Source organism: Carya illinoinensis, chromosome 13 (assembly GCF_018687715.1).
Source record: "Carya illinoinensis cultivar Pawnee chromosome 13, C.illinoinensisPawnee_v1, whole genome shotgun sequence".
NCBI lineage: Eukaryota > Viridiplantae > Streptophyta > Magnoliopsida > Fagales > Juglandaceae > Carya > Carya illinoinensis.
Window position 1 is genome coordinate 15353544 of NC_056764.1, and position 24260 is coordinate 15377803.

The window sequence follows — 24260 nt, forward strand, 5'->3', positions numbered from 1 at the left end:
CAAGAATAAAAATAATAAGAGCAAAATAAAATAAATACAAATGATTTATCATTTATCTAAATAGACTAAGGCATGTGGGCGACTTGTAGAAGCTGGAGGAGGAGAGTATGTGGTAGCTTGATTGTGGGCTTTGCTATCTTGAGGCTGGGCTTGTGTAGATGGATTTTGGGCCTCATGTTCATTGTCTAATATGTGATCTGTTGCATTTTGGCATTTTTTTCTCTTTGTGAAAGTATTCTTTAGAATTTGACAAGGAGCACCTTTTTGTTCTGAAATACCCGTGCTTTTCTATGTAGAATTTAGATGTGATGTTTGGCCCCTTTGGGCTTGGTTTTCCTTAAAAAGTGTATGTCTCTTGCTGCTACACCAGTAGAGCTTTCAGTCTACTGCTTCTGCATGAATTCGCTATCAAATTTCAAGTGAGTAACTTGCTAGCATTGTTTTTTTCTTTTGTTCTTTTTTTCCTTCTTGAGGGCTGGATATTTGATACAATGCATAAGTTAGTTGTTTCAATTTTGTCCTATTTATGTTTGATTTGTGCCGTGCATGCACGCCAAGTGTGATTATGTCCATATGTATATGCGTGTATTTGTGAGCACGTGGTGTGTTAAACATGCTCTTTTCGGTATTTTATATCAAACCTAGTCAAGATTGAACTAGTTGAATTATTTGAGATACGCATACCTCTATGGTCAGTTTTTGTTATTATATGAAGAATTATTTGAAAAGGTTTACATCACGACCAATCATCTCTTGAACTTTTCTTAAATTTGTTAAGTTAATTAGTCTCTATAACAACTATCAAGGCAACTTATATGTGGAGCTAAATTCAGCAAAAAGAGCTAACTTCAGAGAGATAGCTAGCTAGGGCTTGTAGCACGATTCTTGGATGGTATGTTGAATGTGGATAATGTTTCTAGTGTTTTTAATATATTCAAATCTAAGAGACTCCTGCTTTTACCCAGTTGCTTCACCTTTGTGCACTCAAGTGCTTGATGAAGACAAAAGTGTCTTTTAAAAAGGAGAAGGAGAGGATTTTGATTACCTATCACAAAAAAAAAAAAAAAAAAAAAAAAAAAAAAAAAAAAAAGAAAGAAAGAAAGAAAAGGAGGAGAGAATTTTTATTTACATATGAGATTTTGTCATCTATATACATATAAGATTATTATATTATAGATTGTTAGATTATGAATATGAAAAGGAATATAATTATTGGAGGTTATTGAACATTCAAAAAATAAAATAAAAAAGTAATTAAAAAAATTAAAAAATAATAACATTTTATTAGTATAGAGAATGTGATGACTAATCCAATGTAGACTTTAAGAATTAATTGATTAGCTAAAAAATAAAAAGTTACATATTCTTCAAATTTTAAAGATTAGAATAGCCAATCCAATACCAATGCTCTAATAACTAGGACTGCTATCCACCCATACAAGTGAATTACAACCCATTCCATCCCTTTGCCCCACTTGGGTGGGGTGGCATCCCACCCTATAGAGAGGATGTCCATCCCCATCATATGGGCAGATGGATTGGTGGCAAGAGTTGGCCGCTTTGCTCCCAAAGTTGAATGAAAATTCAACCAACAAACCAACGAACAAATAAATATTGAACCAAAAGTGAACCAAAATCAACCATTCGTGCAACCGTGGATCTTTGATTCGCACCTAGAGAATGACTTGCAAACAAGAAGAAGAAGAGAGGTGAGACCATGAGATGCAGCCGAAGAAGAGAGGAGAAAATGAACAGTTTGTTTTTTTTATTGGCATCAGATGTCCAGGAACAATGTTCTGACTAATTTTGGGGGTGCACAACTAATACAGGGGCTATGCCTATTATATTCTGATCAATAATATTTATTTTTTACTTATAAAAAAAAATCTTGGGGTGCATAAGCCCTTAGCAAGGAGTTTCTTACAAATGCACCTCAGGTAATTTAAGGAAAAAATCGTCCAGTCTAATGACTTTTAGATGTTTTTTGCACTCAAGGGAATTTCAACCTTAGACCTGGGAGAAGCATATTCCCAAACCCAAGACTTTTACCACTTGAGCCAACCCTTAGGGATTAGGAGAAGATGAAGATTAGAATGCAGGTTTTTTTAATTATAGGTAAGGCGGGCAAGTGGATATCCTACCCGCATTCGATCTTGTTTTATTAAATAAATGTTTCTACTTGACTACCAATCTGGAACCATTTGGGCTAAGTGAGATGCGCTGACCGGCTGGGAGATTGGCCCATGTGGCCCAATCCTTCTAATAACCATATTTTATATGTCTACATAAGTTACTTATTATATATATATATATACTAAGTTGGAGTAACGTGCTTTGCACGTTTATCTAATTGGGTGAGATAAGATTTTTAATAAAAAATATATAATATTTTACAAAAAAAATTTAATTAATGCATAATTTAATGCAAAAAAAAGTAAATTTTAGGAAATATCTTTAGATAATAATAAGTTAGTAAAGTATAATATCTTTCAATAGGTATATTCTGGTCAGATATTATAATAGTTAATCTACGCTTGTAGTTAAATTATATTTTAGTTTAAAATCAAATATTCAAAATTATATATATACATGTAGGTACTACATGCGTTCGGATTATTTTTTTTCCTCTCGTCTTCTTTCTCTGGTCTGTTTGTTTTTTGTTTTTTTTACAAATATATATATAAAAAAATAATAACGTCAGCTAGCACATTTTTTTTTTCAAATATTTAGAAACACTTACAAAAATATTACTGTAAAAGAAATAATCAAACTTTGAGAAATATTTTTAAAAGTTAAAAAAAATGGTAAGAATTTTGACTCTCAACCTGCCTATTTCTGTACCTTTTTTTTTTGGGGAAAAGTTTAATATTGGGAGTTGGAAGTGGTGGGAAAAAAGAAAGAGTAATGCAATCAAACTACCAAATTTCAAAGCAATGTGATCGGATGGATTTAATGTCGCTTAGACCTCCACCTAATTACCACGAGATATTTCTCATCTCTATACTTTGGGATACTGTTCAATCAATCTCAAGCTCAAAAATATTAAAAATAATTATAATAATTATTTAACTAAGATTAAACAAAAAAAAAAAAAAAAGAATTCTATGTATTAGAAGATCAAGGGGCAAAAATGTAAAAGTAAAAGCAGAATTTTTTATTAGTTTAAAAGTAAAAGTAACTCAAGGGTAAAATGTAACTGTACAACAAAAACAAGAAAATTACTGTTTATTAATGTTCATATGGGATAGACACTTATTATAATAGATAGATATTTAGTTGTATACAATAGTATAGATCAACATTTTAAATATGGTTCATACATATTAGTACATGATACGATAAAGTCCTATCTATTAGCTATTATACATATTATAAAATAGCTACTATAATTTAATTACTTAAGTAATTAATATATAACTATGGACTATATTCCACATATAAGCATAAATTACCAAGCATCTATGCTTATATTATTAACTTTGATAAATACATATTCATATCTCTGTATATACATATACAAGAATATTAATATATAGGAATAAATTATATATATAATGATATATGAATAAACTTTAATAGAGTTGAGCTAACAAGTAAAGTCAAATAAATGAGCAAGCCTTAACATGCCTTAATCGAGACAAGTTGAGCATAATCAGGCATGTATCATTCACTTATCAAACGGGAATCTGATTTTCCTAATGATTTTTCTTTTTCTTTTTTTTTTTCATGAGTTGAACTTAGTTGAGTAACAAGTATTGGGTGGACAATCGTAGAGATTGGTTCACTTGCAGCCCTCCCTCCCTTCCTCCCTATCTTAAAGTCATCCTTGGACCCACACTTCCCTTAAAGATGTTGTGGATTCGAATTAATTAACCTAATCTGTGAAATGTTTTGACGTTCTCCATAAATTTTGAGCTTGGATTTTACCTTAAACGGGGGATAGAGGCTCAGCAATTTATAAGCCAAAGTGTAACCACAAAGAAAATGAAATAATCCCTTTGGTAGTTACTGCCAATTTTATCTTCCAAGGATCGCTGTTAGTGCAACTTCCTGTTCATGGATCCCCCACAGAAAACTTATAAAGTGAAAACTCATATACTTCGCCTTCTCAATGACCAAATATTTGAAACTGAAAGTGTTCAATCCCTATTAAGTGACAACGAAGACTTACCTGGAGAGTTGTTACCACAACTGCTGCTCAAGCATCACACCAAAAAATACAAGCGGTTTGAAGACCAGAGACTTTCTCTAAAAATGGACGCACCTCTTAGTCCTGAGAATGGTGAAAAAGCTAGAATGCACTGCAAATATCCATTGAAAGGTTGAGTACAAACATTCCTAAAATCTTAGTGAAAGATAGGCTGTTTCAAAATTACACCAAGATTTCTAATGGCAGCTACAGCTTCATGTACAGGATGATTTATGCAAAGTAAAATGAGATAATTAGGGATATTCAAAATGCCATGAACTCATCTACATGACAAAGTAATGATAACGGACGTAATAATCCCAAATTGATACAAAACGAAAATTTAATCAAGGTATGCTTATGAAGTCCCAGTCTTGAAGACAACAGCACCCACCACCACTGCCCTAACATACGACAAATTAATATTTACATCTGAAAGAAGGCAAAGCCATCAGGGGAAGAATAAAACCACAGCCAAGAGTAGCCTAATAAACTCGTGTCAATCCACTGACAGGAAGGTAAGTTTTTCTTCTCTTTCACAAGTATGGCTGACAATGAGAAGTAGAAAATGTAACAAAATATAAAACAAGCCTTCTACCCAGAGCACCTAAAACAAATCGTGGCATGAAGCATTGAACTCGTTAAAATAAACCCCAGGCAAAGTCGTGACATGTCAAATTTACTCTTTCTTGCTTTGAGCAAGGTATGTTGTCTCTGCATTGGCGAGGCGAGACCGAAACTCAGCCCACTCTTTTCTACACCTTGCTCTCACCTGCACGAGAAAACAACCAAGCAAGAATAACTAAGACTTAGTTGATAAACTTAATGAGCGTAAGTAAAGAAGTTACTTAATGACAGGACCATGTATAGGTGATATCAGGTTTTGGTAAAATACGACATCTATTAAAAAAATGATGTGGCAGATAAAAATGAAACATGTGCATACCCCTTCCCGTGGAGCTTTCCCATTCTCGGACTGGCCCTGAAAGTAATAGATAATTAAATAATTAAATAACAAGAACATGAATGAGAAAGCAAAATTGAAGCTTTCCTATTTTTCTGCATGGAATATTTACCTAACACTTAAAATCTAATTGGGCACAAAAATGTACAAAAATGTCTTAATGCCTTGCAAGATCCAGGATTTTAATGTGTGCTACAGGCACATACTTACCATGCCCGGACATTCTCTAAGATAAAATGACAACTCACCTGGCTCCCAAGAGAAGGTATTACTTGATGTACAATCCATTGTGAATCAACAACCCCAATTTTTTTGTGTGCAGGCTGTGTAAAGAAAACAAAACTGATTAGGATGTGCCATGAAAGTAACTAATTAATCAAAGAAAAGCAAATTTTATTAGATAGGATGATGCAAACCCACCTAATCGATTTGACAACAAGCACAATCATAATTTCACTTAAAATTAGGGACCCTACTTTTCAAAATCTAAAATTTCTTTTGATTGGTCACTCTCCTAAATCTAAAATTAAGGACCCCAACTAGTCCTTGCTAAAATTAAGTTTCAGGCACACGCACAAACAGAATATGTTTAACAAGCCCCTAAGTGATCTTACCATTATATGGTTAAGGTTGATGAACAGAAAATAATTTTACTTTTATCATTTAATTGTTTATAATGATTGCTATTGGGTTAGCACATATCTCCAGATTTCTTAATCTTCAAACAGATGTGACCCAACGTGATCATTTCCGCCTAAACCTCATCAATGTTGCATATTATAGTGAAAAAGTGAATGACCTGAGTTATAAAGATATCATGCTTTGACACCAATGAAATCACTTTATAACTATTAATTATACACATATTTAAAAAAATAAGTATTGATATAGGCATTTTTTTGCCACGAGTTTTTCTGATAGATCAACGTGGGAGGGGAAACAAAGTGATGATGATGACAGTAACGGACCTACAAGGACAGTTAAGTCTGCAGTACCAAAACCAAATCTTTTCTGGGCTAACTGGCCCATTCAAAACTTATTTAGGTTAAAAACAAAAGCAATTGAAGTGAACGACTGGGTGGTGCTAGCTTCAATCCACCAATGGTTCAGTTCTGGATAAGATTTACTAGATCTTCCTCGTGCAGGTGGCACTTACGCTTGGTCAAGCAACCAAGAAAACCCCTCTTGGTCAAAGATCGATCAATTCCTAGTATCACCTGAATGTGAAGTATATTACCCGGAACTTATCCCAAAGAGGCTTCCCATGTTGTGTTCAGATTACTTTCCCATCCTTGTTGATTGTGGAGGTATTCATGGTGGCCCAAGGAGCTTCAAGTTTGAAAACATGTGGTTGAAATCAGAGGGCTTCCTCGATTGAGTTTGGGAATGGTGGTCTTCTTATCAATTCCATGGCACTCTAAGTTACATCACGGCATGTAAATTGAAGAATCTGAAGAAAGATTTGAAGATTTGGAATGAGCAAGCAGTTGGTAATGTGGAAGTTCAAAAGTCTACTCTCTTTGAGGAACTTAAAGGGTTGGAGGGAAGAGGAGAGGGTATTTATCTGAAACAGAGAGGGCTCATAAAATTCAAGTGTTTGTGGACCTTGAAAGGGTCTCTCTATTGGAAGAAATATCTTGGAGACGAGTTGAGAGCACTTTGGTTGAAGGAATGGGATAAATGCACCAAATATTTCCATTGGGTGGCTAACTCGCATAGGGGGAACAACGTCATAGAGACACTGATGGTCAATGGAGCGGTTTCTTCCAACCACAGACCACATTGTCAACTGTTACAAGAGTTTGCTTTCAGAACAGTTGTCTTGGCAACTGCAATTAGATGGGCTTCACTTTGACGCTCCTGAATTTCAAGAAGCAGGACAGCTTGAGAGGCATTTTGAAGATACAGAAATCAGAAAAGTGTTAAGAAGCATGGAGGGTGATAAAGCTCCAGGTCTGGATGGATTTCTATGGTTTTTTTCCAAACTTGTTGGAAAGTGACTAAAGAAGAGACAATGGGGGTCTTTCATGAGTTCCTGAAACCGGTATGTTCGAAAAGAGTCTCGATGCAACATTTATTGCTGTCATTCAAAAAAAACAAAAAAAAAACAGGTGTTGTAGAGGTAAAAGATTATGGCTCTATTAGCTTAGTGACAGGAATATAAGATCCTTTCTAAAGTTTTGGCAAATAGATTGAGCATGGTGGTTGAGAAGTTAATCTTAAAGCCTCAAAATGCCGTTGTCTGATGTAGGGAAACTCTTGATTCAGTGCTTATTGCAAACAAATGATTGGATAGTAGACTCATGTTGAGAGTGCTGGGGCTCCTATTTAAGCTTGATATGAAGAAGGCATATGACCATGTTAATGGGAGATTTTTGTTATACATGCTCAAGAGATGTGACTTTGGTTCAAAATGGTGCTCTTGGATCAAACAATGTACTCTACTCTATATTTTTTGTCTTGGTGAATGTCACATCAAAGGGCTTCTTTAAAAGTTCACGAGGCTTGAGACAAGGTGTCCCTATATTTCTGCTACTCTTTTTTTTTTTTTTTAATTGAAGATTTTAGCAAGATGATTTCGGGTGTTGTGGAAGGCAGGTTCTTATCCAGATTATTAGTGGGGAAGGCAAATATTGGTTCACTACACATATCTCACATACTTCCGAATGTGGAGAGCATGTTTAACATTCTGGAATGCAAGTTATCCTAGATACCGATGATATACTTGGGTCTTCCTTTGGGTGCCTTGTTCAAATCGAAATTGATATGGGATGAGGTACCAGTAAAAATGGAGTGGAAATTGGCTAATTGGAAGAAGATGTATCTATCTAGAGGAGGTAGGGTCACTTTAATCAAAAGTACCCTTTCCAACTTGCCAACCTATTTTCTATCACTCTTTCCACTTCCCACCAAGGTGGCTCATCCATCACATGGAGAAACTTCAATGTGATTTCTTTTGGGCTAGGCAAGGGGAGGGGGGTGAATGATGAGTTTAAATTTCACTTGGTAAAATGGGCCACAATGTGCTTTCATATCTCGGAATGAGGATTGGGTATTCGGAACTTGCAATCTTTTAACAAAGCTTTGTTTGGTAAATGACTATGGAGATACCACAATGAGAGCCATCATAAATCGAAATATAGCGAGACATGGGGAGGATGGTGTTCGAAAGAAGTAAGTGGGTCATATAGGATGGGACTATGGAAACACACAAGAAGATGATGGGACGGACACATATTTAAGAAACATTCACTTTGACGTGGGTGATGGGTCCAAAATCAAATTTGGGCATGATGTGTGGGTGAAAGGCCACTCAAGGAAGCTTATACAGAATTATTTGGTATAGCAAGAATGAAAGAAGCCTCAATTGCGGACCTCTTAATTCTATATCATAGTCCTCTCCAATGGAATGTTACATTTTTCAAAGACACACAAGACTGGGAAGCTGACGCTTTCTCGTTTTATGATCTAGTGTACTCTACTCGTATAATGAAGGGAGATACCACAATGAGAACCTGATCACTATCCGCTCACACTATCAAGCCATGATCATGCATAATACAAATCCATTCCCATGGAAGAGTATTTGGAAGAAAGCACCCTCAAAGGCAAATCTTTTTGTATGGACAACTTCATTAGGAAAGATCCTCACAACAATAGACAACCTACGGATACACCGTATCATAGTCATAAATTGGTGTTGCACATGCAAAAAGAGTGGAGAGTCTGTAGATCATCTATTACTTTATTGTGATATTGCTACAACCTTGTGGAATGACTTATTTGCTCCGTTGGGATTGGCTTGGGTGATGCCGAAAAGGGTAATCGATCTCCTAGCTTCTTGGCAAGGTGATGCAGGAAGATCCGAGTCAGATGATGCTGAGTTGTCAGATGGCACGTTGATAGGGCTGATATATCTTGAGTTGGCAGATCAGCGCAAAGATGACAAGTAATTGTGATCTTTTTCTAATTGGAGTAGTTTTGGGTGTGGTTCAGTATTTTAGCCATAACTTTAGCTACGGGTATCAGAATCGCACATATGACCCCAATTCAGAAAGCACTTTTCGGCGCGCACGTATTGGCCACCCAGTTATGCTCGGTGCACGTCTTTTTCAAGGTCAAAATCCACTATTTTCCCTTCCGAATCCCCATTTTTAGTTTTTTTTTTTTCCTTTTTATAGCAATATTTCATTTATCATTTAGGAAGTGATTCTAAACCCGATTTGGGCCAGATTTTTTCAGATTATTTCTTTTGTTACATATTAATTTTGGCATGATTATTGAGACTTTGCTATTTTTAGTAAAATTCTGATGATGACAATTTTAAGCTATACAGCCCAGCTTGTGAGTTGATTTTTGAAATTCTTTGATTTTATAATTTTGAATTGATTAGAGGTGTTTCTCTGCGTTTCTGGGCTATTCTCTTGTGTTCTTCTCTGTGAATTATCTGTTGAGACTAGCCTGCAGAATAATCGTTATTTTGTCCGGCGACAGTTGACATTAGAGCTTCAGCATCTTCCTGGGGTGAGATATCATCAGTTTCAATGGTTGGTGGTCGTGGTCGTGGTCGTGGTGAGCAAGTTCCGAACGAGGAAGTCCCGCACCGTGATTGTAGCATTCAGGATATGATGATTGAGGATTTGCATAGGCAAGTTGCAGAATTAACCTGGCGTCTAACGACGTAGGATTTCAGTGATAATGAGATGGAAGATCACGATTCTAATTCCAGTTTCGAAAACCCGTATCACAATCGTGCTCTATTCTAGGAGAACCGTGATCGGGAGGGTTGTCATGAAGACCTCGATTTCCAAGTGGATCTGCCCGAGTTTTCTACTAAGTCACAGATTGAAGGATTCATTGATTGGTTGAATGAAGTACAGCGTATTTTTTTATTATAAGGAAGTCCCAGATCGCATCAAAGTGAAACTGGTCTCCATCAAACTCAAAAGAAAAGCATCTGCGTGGTGGGAGCAGTTGAGGCGATCGCGAGATAGGTAGGACAAGGCCAAGATCACTGATTGGGAAAGGATGAAGAAGAAGATGAAGGGTCGCTTCCCTCCTTTCAGCTACACTCAAACCTTGTTTCAGAGACTTCATTCATTAAGGCAAGGCATGAGATTAGTTGATGATTAAATAGAGGAGTTCTATCAATTGATAGCCTGGAATGATTTATCAGATATGGAAGAGCAGATGGTGGTGCGGTATTTGGGGGGATTACAATGGCCTCTGCAGGATGTCCTCAGCCTTCGCTCGCTGTGGACCATTTCTGAAGCATACCAATGTGCACTTGCTGTGGAAAAACAACAGAAAAGGAAGCCAGTAATCAAAAGCGATCAAAGCAGTCGACCAGTTCGCCCCCAAGAACCCCATCCTGCCCAGCAGCAACCGCAGGGTAATTCTAACTCTAATAGTAGATGTTTCAGATGTGGTGAACATGGACATGGAGCGACTGAGTGCAAGAAGCCTACAAGTCAAAAAGGCAAAAATCTCCTGATTGAGGAAGACGCAGTAGACAAAACTGATGAGGTTAGAGAACCTGTATATGACGATGATGAAGATGGAGATGTGCTGTATGGAGATGGCCATGAGACTTTGGTAGTTTGCAAGAGTCTACTGACTCCCAAGGGCAATTCAAGGGACGATTGGTTGAGAACCAATATTTTCCACACGAGCTGCACAGTTGCAGATAAAGTCTACAAGATAATCATTGATAGTAGCAGTTGTGAGAACGTACTGTCTGGGGAGGCTGTACAGAAATTGCAATTGAAGACAGATCGTCATCCCAAGCCATACAAATTTTAGTGGTTGAATAAAGGTAGTGAGGTAAAAGTAGATAGGCGATGCTTAGTGTCTTTTTCAATTGCAGAAAATATTTTGAAAATGCTTGGTGTGATGTTGTGTCTATGGATGCTTGTCATGTATTGTCAGGCAAACATTGGCAGTATGATCGCAGTGTTGTTCATGATAGGCAGAAAAATACATATTCCCTCAGCATCAAAGGGAAGACGATTGTGTTGGCACCTCGTCAAGAAGAAACCACTCTTACCCCTGTAGCCAATAATACTAACCTGCTTTCTATGTCCAAGTTTTTAGTTGAAACTGAGCGTGGGTACGTGGTCTATGCTCTGCTGCCTTGTGGGAATAGTGCAGTAGATGTGGATCCAAATTTACCGGCAGAGATGCAGCAACTGCTAGCAGATTTTTTTGACATGATGCCAGAGTATCTTCCTCCTGGGCTGCCGCCTATGAGGGACATTCAGCATCAGATCAACCTTGTGTCAGGGTCAAGTTTGACTAATCGACCAGTGTATCACCTCAGTCCCAAGGAATCTGAAGAGTTGCAGCGACAGGTAGTAGAGTTGTTGGAGAGGGGCTACATCTATGAGAGTATGAGTCCATGTGCAGTCCCTACCCTGCTGGTGCCGAAGAAAGATGGCTCTTGGTATATGTGTGTTGACAGCAGAGCAATCAACAAGATTACAGTGAAATACAGGTTTCCTATTGCACGTTGGATGATTTATTAGATCAACCATCCAGTTCTAAGGTCTTCTCAAAAATTGAACTTAAAAGCGGATACCACTATATCAGAATAAGGCCAGAGATGAGTGGAAGACAGCGTTTAAGACACAATATGGATTGTATGAGTGGATGGTCATGCCTTTTGGGCTGTCCAATGGGCACAATACATTCATGAGATTTATGCATAAGGTTTTACGGCCTTTTATGGGGAAATTCGTTGTAGTTTACTTCGACGACATCCTCATTTATAGTCCAACATGAGTGTCACACTTTGATCACCTCCGTGCTGTTTTTGATATGTTGAGAACGGAGCGCCTGTTCGTCAATCAGAAGAAGTGTCCTTTCTTCACTACTTTTGTAACCTTTCTTGGTTTTGTTGTGTCTATTGATGGTGTTCATGCAGATTAGTCAAAGATAGATGTGGTCTTGGAGTGGCCCAAACCGAAGACCTTGCACGATGTCAGAAGTTTCCATGAATTGGCATCCTTCTACTGCCAGTTCATTAGAAAATTCAGTACCCTGATTGCTCCTATCACAGAGTGCCTCAAGGGACATGATTTCTAATGGTGTGAGGAGGTAGATGCCAGTTTTCAACTAGTCAAGCACAAGATGACAGAAGCACCAGTTTTGGCACTTCCTAATTTTGAAAAGGTGTTTGAGGTAAATTGTGATGCATCTGGAGTTGGCATTGGTGGTGTTTTGACTCAGGAGGGGCACCCAATTGCTTTTTTTAGTGAGAAGCTATCAGGATCAAAGAAGAATTATTTCACTTATGACTTGGAGTTTTATACCATAGTTCAGTCCCTGAAGCATTGGCGTGACTACTTAATACAGAGGGAGTTCATTCTTATCACTGATTATGAGGGCCTGAAGTATATCAATGGCCAACACAAGTTGAGTAAATAGCATGCCAAGTGGGTGGCACACTTGCAGGAGTTCACATTTGCCCTGAGACACCAAGTAAGGAGTCTAAACCGTGTCGTAGATGCACTAAGTCGTCGTACGTTACTCCTCACCACCATGAGCACCAGAGTCGCAGGATTTGAGGCTTTCACTGATATGTATGTAGCAAATCCTTCGGGAGGATAATTCAAGAGGTAACTGATGGTCAACGTCACGATTTTATTTTGCATAATGGTTATCTGTTTCGTGGATTACAGTTGTGCATTCCAGATTGTTCACTAAGGCAGCAGATTATTAGTGAACTTCATAACGAGGGTCACTTGGGTGAGATAAGACGTTGGCTCTGATCTCTTTTGACTATTATTGGCCCAAATTGGCCAGTGACATGGCTCATTATGTGGAGCATTGTTATGTGTGTCAACGGTCCAAGCAAGTTCTCACTAATACGAACCTGTACACTCATTTACCTGTTTCCGAGGCCCCTTAGCTCGATGTCAGTATGGACTATGTTGGGCTTACCCCGTACCCAATGAGCTTTGGATTCTATTTTGGTTGTGGTTGATAGGTTTTCCAATATGGCCCATTTTGTAGCTTGCAGGAAAACAATAGATGCTGCCCGGATCGCCCATCTCTACTTAGATTGTGCATTTACATAGTGTTCCTCGATCAATCACTTCAGATCGTGACACCAAGTTCATGAATAATTTCTGGAAGAGTTTATGAGAGAAACTGGGGACATAGTTGAATTTCAGCAGCGCCTACCACCTTCAGACAGATGGTCAGATTGAGGTGGTGAACTGGAGTTTGGGCAACCTTTTGAGATGTTTGGTAGGAACAAAACCGAAGCAGTGGGATTTGGCGTTACCTCAAGCAGAATTTGCCTATAATAGATCAAAGAACAGAACCACAAGAATGAGCCCATTTGAGATTGTCTATGGTCAAAATCCATCCGGGGTGCTAGACTTCGCCCCTATTCCACGTGTAGGTCGTTTGAGTCCTAAGGCAGATGAGATGGCAGAACATCTTCGGGGCATCCATGCACAGGTGAAACTGGCCATTCACGAGAGCAATGTCAAGTATAAGGTTCAAGCCACTAGTCATCATCATCGGATACCTTTTGATGTTGGTGATTTTGTTTGGGCAGTATTAACTCGTGATCGTTTTCTTGTTGAAGAGTATAATAAGCTTAAGGAGCAGAAGATTGGGCCCTGTGAGATTTTGCAGAAGATCAATGATAATGCCTACAGGCTACGTCTCCCCAGCCATTTGAGAACTTCTGATGTCTTTAATATGAAAAACCTGAGTCTTTGTTTTGTGGATTCCAATTAAGCTACTGTGAACTCGAGGACGAGTTCTTTCCAACCTAGAGCGACTGATGCAGGAGGATCCAAGTCAGATGATGCTGAGTTATTAGATGGCACGTTGATGGTGCTGAGATACTTTGAGTTGGCAAATCAGCACAAAGATGGTAGGTAATCATGATCTTTTCCTAATTGGGTAGTTTTGGGTGCGGTTTGGTATTTTGGCCATAATTTTGGTTACAAAAATCATAATCGCACATATGACTCCAATTCGGAAAGCTATTTTCAGCACGCACGTAATAGCCACCAAGTTATGCTCGGCACGCATCTTTTTCGAGGTCAAAATCCACTATTTTCACTTCTGAATCCCCATGTTTAGTTATTTTTTTTCTTTTTATGGTAATATTTCATTTATTGTTTAGAAAATGATTTTGAACTTGATTTGGGCCAAATTTTTGGCAGATTACTTCTTGTGTTACGTATTTAATTTTGGCATGATTATTAGGATTTTCATATTTTTGGTAAAATTCTAATGATGACGATTTTCAACTATACAGCCAGGCTTGTGGGCTGATTTTCGACATTTTTTGATTTGATAATTTTGAATTGAACATCAGAGATGTTTCTTTATGTTTTTGGACGATTCTCTTGTGTTCTTCCCTGTTAATTATTTGTTGAGACTAGCCTGCAGAATAATCGCTATTCAGTCCAGCATCACGAGGCATCTGGGGCAACCCTCAAATTGCAACAGCATGGAAGATGGTTCTAATTTGTCTATAATGGTGTATTTAGAGGGAGAGGAATGTAAGAAGCTTTGAAGATCGATAGCCGTCAAAGGATGAGATTAGAAGTTTATTTTTCACCACATTACTTTATTGATCGATGTCATTGACTGTAATGTCATGTCGTTTCATGACTTTCTTGAATCGCTAAACTAGCTCGCATAGGCGACACTCTTGTATATGTCCCATATAGTGGGGCCTTTGTCCATTTGATGCTCAATAAAATTTTGTTTATTGATTTAAAAAAAAAAAAAAACGATTGAAAGGTATGATCAGGCAATCAATACGGCAAATGAAAGGGGAGAAAAATCCTTCAAAGAAATAAAGGAAAGCTGCTGACCTCTATGCATCTTCTAAGAGCAAAATCCAATCCCCATCCATGCACCAAATCATTCTACAAGCAGGAATTAAATGTTTAGTTAGGGTAGTAGGAACAATTGACAGTAACTACAAACACTATTTGTGTATTTATGTACATAAAACTTAGCTACATAATCCTTGATACACAACATACCTGAATCATATGCCACACACAACGCCAAGCTTCCCGTGAAAAGACGGGGGCCATAATTTCTACAAATCTGAAAGAATAAAAGAGATGCGGAAGTGAAAAGGAAACTGATTTACTTAGGTTTGTAAGCCATTACGGACTTTCCACTAATTGGAGATCATATATCGAGAATACGGAAGCCAACGCATCATCCCACCATGCTATGTAGGTAATCTTCATCTACGCATCATAATTAATCTTGCATTATGGTAAGCAAAAATATTCAAAGTTTTAAGCAAACCTTAGCCAACCGGTGTCTATGATCAACAAATTTGATTAGCTTTCAAAAAAATAGTTGTTTTAAGATGTCATACTTTCTAGAAGACATATAATCAATAAGGTGAGATTTGTAAAGTGAGATGAGATGAGATGGTTTTAGATAAAAGTTAAAAGTTGAATAAAATATTATTATAATATAATTTTTTAATATTATTACCGTTTTGGGGATTTGAAAAAGTTGAATTGTTTATTATATTTTGAGTGAAAATTTAGGAAAGTTGTAATGATGAAATAAGATGAGTTAAAACAATCATTCTATCCAAACCTAGCCAAATTAATAAAAATACAGCAATGGTTCAGCTTTCTAGAAATCCAGGCATATTACACCTAACTGTCCCATTATTTTTTGTCCAAGACGATTGGCAAAGTGCTAGGTAAAAACCGAGCACCAATTCTACAATCATTGGGTACAATGACTGGGAAATTTGTATTTGCATTGAGTTTAAGGACGTAATCACGTGTATACACACACATAGAGAGAGAGAGAGAGAGAGAGAGAGAGAGAGAGAGAGAGAGAGAGAGATCATACGCCGCACAAGGAGGCAAATGTGGGTCACTGCACCAGCCTGGCTTCTCATCAGTAACTCTATTTATCAATCCAGACAAAAAGAAATTTCAAACCAATTTCCAATTGCATATTACAGCAATATCACAGGAGAGGGGTGAAGAGTTTACGTGTGAACTTCTCTGTCACCTCTCCTCTTCGTCATTTCCCATGTTAGACCATTATTGGGCTCAAGACCAGGTTGAGAAATCTCCAAACCATGTTTCTTAACCAACTCAATGTAACTGGAAAACGGCATGAGGAAAACAAAAAGAAACATGTAAAAGGTGGATTTGAGCAGGGAAAAGACTGATAAATAAGTACTTACTTATCTCCATTGAAGTGTTGTACTCCAAGATCTTCATCCCATATAAAAATATATTCAAAAGCTGATATAACGTCAGGATGCAAAAACCGTTTTGCATACCACCTACAAAATATAAAAGATTACGAGCGTGAAAAGAAATTATAATGGCCCAATGAAAGCCAAGCCATGTCCAGGACTAAACTCCGAAAGGACGAGTCAGTTTACAATTGAAGACCCTTGGAATCATTATAAAGGGCAAGGAACTTCTCCCTCCCAAGCCATGTGCGATCCTATTCATCACTTTTGTGTACTTATTTATTTATATTTTTGTATGGTTTTACCCCGAAGGGAACCCTTCCAGAAATTCTCGATGGCCTGGGTGGATAGTTTTCAACCAGAAATAGACATGCCTCAGTTAGAACCTCACTAGCTGTGTCATTGCCCCAAGCACAAAGATGTCAGGCCATGTTTGGCAACCAAAACAGTCTCTAAAGTCACAGAACTTTTCAGTCAAAGATAATTTCATTCCCAAACATACAATATCTACAATGTTAAATCTTCTCAAAATTTTCCCAAACACCAAAAACTTAAAAAACCATCTAAAAAATTATTTTCAAAAACTTGTAAAAAAAATTAACTGCGACCACCCCATGGTGGTTGGCCTGGCGCCTGCCAGGCCACCATCGGTGGTGGCCCAATCTGAGCCTCACCGTGGTGGACACTGTTTTTTGGCCGCCATAGGCAACCTAATATGGGCTGCCTAGATGCAGTCAGAGTTTTCTGGCCACCCTGGGGCTGTGAGCATTTTTGTCTCTGATTTATATAATTTTTAAATTAAGTAAATTTTTAAAAATGATTTATTATATCATCTTTCAAAATTCATCTAAGGAATTTTCACATCCAAGCATGCTTTTTTAAGGTCCACCACTTTTGAAAACTCTGTCAAACTATCATTTGAAAAAAAAAAAAAATCAAACAATTCACAAACACTCTTCCACTATTGGTGTTAAAATAAGTCTCATTGAATTTTTTTTTTTTTGATGAGTCAATAAGTCTCATTGAATCAACCTATCAAAACATGTCTTAAGTGGATTATAAAATGCACTTGACTTAACTCCACAAACTCCACAAATGAATAGAGATAACTATAACTCTAGTTTTCTTATATGAAAAACTATAACTCTAGTTCAATGTTTGAAACTAAACAAAGCTTCCTACAGAACGAAAGAATTCAGGAATCTCTTACTCAACATATCAAAATGGTAGGAAATGAAAGAAATGGACAGTGACAAAAATTTACCATTTTGTTTGTCTCCTGATGCTAACATGGATTGCACTCTTGGACCACTCAAATTGATCCCATTCACTCGTCTGACCATCATAATGAAAAAGCATGATCATAAAATCCTCAGAAAACTGAAAAAAATATGAACCCTGTTAGTCCACATCACTGAAACATCAAAATTCATGACAAAAAAGGTCCCCTTTAACCTTTTTAACTGCTGCATCGATATTATTTCTCTGGTCAAGACCAACAGTGAATGTAACCAAGTATTTTGGCTTTTTCTTCAAATCCTGCAGATTTTAGTAATTTCTTCTCAAAGATAATTCCCATAAGATGGTTCACATGCACAATCAGTAAAAGTCTCAAAGGTGAAGTTCTACTGAAATCTACGCTCTATGTTCAAGTATATATACAGACTCTTTAGTCCGTTCACCCCCCTCACACCCCCCCCCCCCCCCCCCCCCCCCCCCCCCCCCCCCAAAAAAAAAAAACAAAACAAAAAAATAAAAGAACAATTAAACAACCCCTTTAATTCACAAGAAACTCCATTACCAAATTTCTAAAATTAGGAGAACTATATATTTAGGTTTCTACTAAAATTCAAATGTTAGCCCTGAATCATATAATAATTGATTTAGAAAAATAAAATAAAATCTTGACCCTAGGATTTTCTCAAGTCCAACAATATTTTTCTTTAAAAAAAGAAATCATAAAATGCAAAATTTTCTAAAGCAAAAGAATAAATTTATTTGCAAGTCGTTTTATTGACACACTAAACACAGCCTAAATACAAAAATATTGATACTTTAACTTCTTTTATGAATATAATCGGTCCCATGGTAATTGGTGTGCTATAAACCAGGCTTGTAAATCACATAATCTAGCACCATACCTCAGTGGGCTCACCCCATAATCTTCGTAAATAAAGATCAGTTTCTGGCACAATAATTCCTGGAGGTAAGGACTCTGCACCACGAGGATTTGTTGGAACATATATCTGAGAGCAAACAACCAAGCCACAAGATATGATCAGTCCAAACCAAAAGTAGGCCTCATAATTTACTTTTGCTTAGCGTAAACCATAATGCCAGCCTGCAAAAATAAGGAATCTATAAAAGCCAACCCAATCTTAAGATCCAGCATTTCTTACCCCCTCAATTCATTATTCCCTAACTTTTAATCCAAGTACAATTTTCAGTACCCATGCAGCAAGAACGACCAGATAAATCAGGAAAAAACTGAAGAACCAAAAATTCTACAATGATTTCATTGTTCCACCATGTAGAAGCACCTATGCAAGAGGTGCTTCTTCCTAAAGATGCTAAGAAAAACATTTGCCCATTTCCAAACTTCCACAAAATCAGTATGCAGCTTCAAGAAATTTACATTAATGACCACTGAATGAGTAATATAATACAAAAGGGTCAATAAACCAGCCAATTATCAGTTCTAGCTGAACATGCAAATGAGGTGATCATTCAACTGAGGTACTAACGTACAGGGATTACATCTTTAAACAAGAAGACTACCCATTCCCTTGCCATTTTCATAAGAACTAGATTTCCTGTAGACAGATACTTCTTATATTGTATTAACTTGAATAAACTCTGCCACATACTGAGAACATGAACCATCAATCATGAGATTCAATTAAAAATAAGAATCATGTTATTCTGCCACCAAAATCAGTATTTTCATTCACAACTTCAGTGAAAGAGGCCAAATTGATCCTTACGAGAGAATCACTTTTTTTTGATAAGTAATAAAATTGAAAGTTGAGGTTACGAGAGAATCACTAAAAACTTGCAACAGAAAAATACAAACTAGGACAATAAGTTTAAAATTGCCTGTAAAAGGAGTGTTCATTTCACAACTATAAGAACCTGTTTTTGCTTTGTGAAAAAAATAAATAAATAAAATAATAATAATAATAATAATAATAATAATAATAATAATAATAATAATAATAATAATAATAATAAATAAATAAACAGAGAAGCAAAAACCAACAATTTGACAGAAAAATGTATTTATCAAAGCCATTTATCTCTAAATAGTATAGAATTGATAACAGAAAAAAAAAATAATAATAATAATAACAGTTAGATATATATGTATGCATATTCTTACCCAAAAAATATATCCATACATGTAATAAACACAAGGAGACCACGTAAAGAACTTACCTTGGTAAAATTGCCAGATTCACCACTTTCAAGAGATCTAGTTGATCTATGCGTGTCAGTGATGGCTACATCAAGAGTTGATATAAAGCTTGAAGGTAGGTTAATCTGCGAGATTTTAAAGAACCAATTAAATGGAAATAGGTACAAGCAATGGTACACAAAAGAAAAAATAAAATAAAATTGAAGGATTCCAATAATACCTTGGTTAGAGAAACAGACGGAATTGAAGCACCAATAAAAAACCCAAAGATGACTCCTATAATTGTCGTGATTAGAATCCTAGCACCATCGCTGTTTGATTTCCTAAAAACTCCACTGCCAAGAATAAGGAAAACCAAGAAGATTTCATTCTTGTGGTATGAGAAAATTCTAGTTTAATAAAGCGAAAATAAACATCAAGCAGGCAACAATGATCAAACCAATTCATACCTACGGTATGTGGTCCCCATTTTGGTATATTCTCTCTGAAAAACTTTATCTCAACAAGTCACATTCCCAGCAGATATTCAATTCCTTGAGTAATTTCGGAGCTAACATGGCCGTCTTCGCTAACTTTGTACCAAACCCGACAGTTTCACAAGTGGAATTTCAATTCACTAGACTAACAAATATGAAAAAAACATGAAAATTTGAATCTAGAGACAAATTTAATAATTACTTACTTATTTTGGTATTCATTCTGTGTGATTTCAGGTAATTATTCAAAATTCAGTTTCCTGCTTTCTAAAAAGAAAAAGAAAGAGAAAAAGTTAATCAAAATCTTGATCGGTTCGAGTAGAAAAATGAACAAAATGAGAAACCCAGATTACTACCAATATGGAGAACAATGCGGCATTGCAGTCGTGAAGGAAACAAATACAATACATTCTGTACTATTATTGAAATAATCAACTCGGAATCTCCCAGAAAATTATAACATATCATAAAAGTTGAAAAAAGAAAGAACTTGCAGATTAAAAAAGAGAAAAAAAGAAATTATAGAGATGATAGACGAGGAACTCACTGAGAGAACCAGAGACTGTGGAGCGAGCGAGCAAGCGAAAGACTGTTTATTAAGGCCCACAACTACATCTGGATTTTCCTCGGACATATACTGATCTGGTTACACCCTCGCTCTTGTTTCTCTCTGGAGTACAGGAAAGCCAAAAAAGTCTGCCATGTACAGCAAATGTCGGACATAATTAACCTAACTGGAAAGTCAACGACATCATGCCTCCTGATACATGCACAACTTGTGAGGTTTGAGTTTGATTTGGTTTAGTTGCGAACTGTGCCGCTAGACGGAGGGTAATGTTACATATAATGACATCGTGTGTGAGCTACGTGCAATTTTTTTTATAAAGGAATAGGATTTATTATTAAAATTTTAATTTTTTTTTACCTAAGTCACATATTTATTAATTTTTATTAAAATAATTACACGATATTTATTCATTCAAAGAATAAAAATATTATTTCTCTAAACGAAATAATAGAGTCTGAAATGCTACTATTGTTCACATAAATATATTTTGTAATTATAAGATGTGCAAGTTGTACGAATTCCATTTAAAAATAATAATTAAATCTAGAATCTATATGAAAAAATTATTTTTTAATAATAGATTTTTTTTTTTATCAAAAAAGAATGTGTGTCGACTTGCACACTCAAAATTATATACTCAAAATTGTATATAACATTATTCATTATTCCATGAGTAAATATTAGATACAATATTAGAGTGCACAAATTTCATGCACTCTATTTAAAAAATATAGAGTCCACCATTTAAATAATTTTTTATGTGATTCTTAGATATACCTACTTTTTTGAAATGGAATGTGGAGACTTAGACACTTTTAAACTACGAATATTATTTTTCTTTTTATAGTTATATTTTAAAATGAAAGTATTTATAAAAAATGATGTTATTTTTCATAAAAATAATTTTCATTTGAAATATAATAATTAAAAAAAATCATATATCTATCATTTTCTTTTTTTCAAACTCAATTTTCTCACATGTATAAATGTATAAATATGATAAGGAATAATGTTACTTTGCCTCTCCATTTTGTCTTCTTATTTTGATCACTCATCTTTTTAATTTTTTTAATTTTTTTCTTTTACTATATATTAGCGTGTTAGTACTTTTTTCATTCTTTTAAATGTTAAAAATTTTAAAAAAATATGAATAAAAAAATAAAAATAAATAAAATGTGAATTTTGCCTAGAAACACGCCTAGCAGTCACTGCTAGGAAGCACAATAGCAGCACTCATATGATAAGTAATCATTAAATATGAAAAGAATACATAGTTTTTACTAAAATGATACATATCAATTTCTTTCCATGGATAGGAACCTTCCTGAGGATTTAGGTTCAGTTTGGCTGTTTAGATTTTTTTTTATCTCAAATTTAAAATTTTCATCTCATCATTATAACTTTTCTAAATCCTCATACAAAATATAATAAATAATTTAACTTTTTCTTAACTTTTTCAATTTTTAAAACAATAATAATAAACTCAAAATTTTCATCCCACTTACCAAGCAGAACCTTAATAAGTTTGCTATCATGACATAAGTGTTTCATGTTCAACCAGTTCAATTCAAATAATAAAGAAATACAGAACTTGTTCAACTTTTATTAGCTATTAGTTTTGACAACCTTAAAAAAAAAAAAATTAAAAAATTACGCTTAAATAGTAAAAATTAGTAATTTATACATAATTTATCATATTTGCTGCTTGGTTCTAAATCTATGATTAAACTTTGAATAATTGTATACATCGTACTCTCATTTCACTTTTATTTCACTATATAAGATGTATCACATTTATCAATTATCACTATTCAATGATAAATAATCATACAATAGTGATAAATATGTCACATCTTATATACTGAAATGATATTGTGGGGAGTTTCCTTCTTATATTTTTTTGTTTTTTTGTTTTTGGGTCATAGACTTGCCGCAATTATGCTTAAGTTAAACGTAATTTTGATCTTATTTTAATTTTAAGGCCTCACTTTTTAATTTAATAACTTTGAGCTCCAAGTTAAGAGTCCAAAAGCTCATCATTGATATGTAATAACTCGTTCCTTTTTCTCTTTTATGGTTACGAGTCTCGATCTGCATGCCAAATTTTGATGGCGTGTTTTTAAAGATATCAAGCTATTTTTAAAGTATATCCAGTGTTTTAAAGCCCTCGAATATTTTAATTATCCTGAAAATATTTATATGAGATATTTTCATTATTATTGGGCCAAGCTTGATTTTAAGTAAGACAATTATAATATTTTTGAAAGGCTTAAAAAATATGATAATTGTGAAAAATCATTTTAATTAAATTATTTTAGTCATTTAAAAATATTATGAGATTTAAAATATGTTGAAAACTCTAAATTTATTTAAATGGTTTCATTCTCTTAAAAGTAATTAGCAAAACTTCATCATTTAATTAATGATGAAAATTATATTTTATAAACTTATGTTTAGTTAAATAATATTTTATCTTAATTCCTTTCAGTATGTTCGATTAAATCAAGATTTACTCATCCTCAAATCAGTATTTAAAGCCCACCTTTAGATCGTTTTGGAGACCCCAAGATGAAAGACCTGAATTAAATACCCAAGTCCCTATCCTTTTTCCCTTCCTTTTCCCCAGCCTGCGTACAGCTTCCTCTCCCCCTTCTCTTCACCGAATATCTTCTCCTCCACCCATGCCACCGCATTGCCAGCCACCCTTGGTCACCGCCATCACTAATGACTCATCTTCACACTAGAGATCACCCAGCCACCACTAGAACCACCCATGGCAGCTCTCTCTCTCTCTCTCTCTCTCTCTCTCTCTCTCTCTCTCTCTCTCTCTCTCTACGCACGGGTTTATCACCCTTATGCTGCCATCGCTGCCACCTAGGCCACCGTACCACCACTGATGGCCTTCCCCTTCACAATTGAACCCCCTCCATGGAACCCAGCCTCCCTCTTCCTCTCCATCGCATGCACGCACACATGAAAAGCATGGGTCCTCCATGACCCACAGCCAAGCTCTGCCTCCCATGGCCTCCAACCACCGTCACAAGCCTCCCTTGACCACCACGACCCATCCCCAAGCTCCTCCGTGCCTAGCCAAGCCCCTACCTTGCTGCACGCCCTTTCACTCTCCCATGACGCCTGTTCACCCCTAAGCCTAGATCCGTCGCCGTAGGCCACCATGTTGCCTCCCCCATCGCCACCACAACTCCACCACACCTCTCTTAGCCCTCTATGGCCAGCCAGCAACCTCGTTGCTTTCCCTCTCCATTTCCCTCACCCACAAGCCACGGCCCAACCCTTGAAACCCACTATGCTGTCGTGCTCTGCTACCCCAACCACCACGAGGCTACCATGAACTCCTAAGACCACCCCTAGTCCATCCCGAAGCCCAAACTGCCACTTTATATGGTGGGCAACCACCATATCAGGC

General features: G+C 36.1%; 1 protein-coding gene and 1 pseudogene across 4 annotated transcripts; both read right to left on the reverse strand.

Moving 5' to 3' along the window:
* Window positions 1-4435: 4435 nt before the first annotated feature.
* Window positions 4436-21082, reverse strand: LOC122292921. 4 transcript variants are annotated; one of them, XM_043101484.1, is made up of 16 exons: window positions 20813-21082; window positions 20472-20532; window positions 20239-20361; window positions 20010-20124; window positions 19810-19914; window positions 18516-18620; window positions 17830-17913; window positions 17639-17709; window positions 16360-16461; window positions 16163-16276; window positions 16017-16073; window positions 15173-15239; window positions 14999-15052; window positions 5402-5476; window positions 5136-5171; window positions 4436-4961 (listed from the first exon to the last, which is right to left on the reverse strand). In XM_043101484.1, exons 3-16 carry the CDS (start codon window positions 20256-20258, stop codon window positions 4869-4871), a joined length of 1098 nt encoding a protein of 365 aa, XP_042957418.1. In that variant the 5' UTR covers window positions 20259-20361; window positions 20472-20532; window positions 20813-21082; the 3' UTR covers window positions 4436-4868. The 4 variants fall into 4 exon arrangements, with proteins under 4 accessions (XP_042957418.1, XP_042957416.1, XP_042957417.1 ...); XM_043101482.1 differs by having other exon boundaries at window positions 17639-17754; window positions 20813-21081; XM_043101483.1 differs by lacking the exon at window positions 20813-21082 and adding an exon at window positions 20622-20682 and having other exon boundaries at window positions 17639-17754.
* LOC122293104 lies at window positions 16672-16795 on the reverse strand (annotated as a pseudogene).
* Window positions 21083-24260: the final 3178 nt, after the last annotated feature.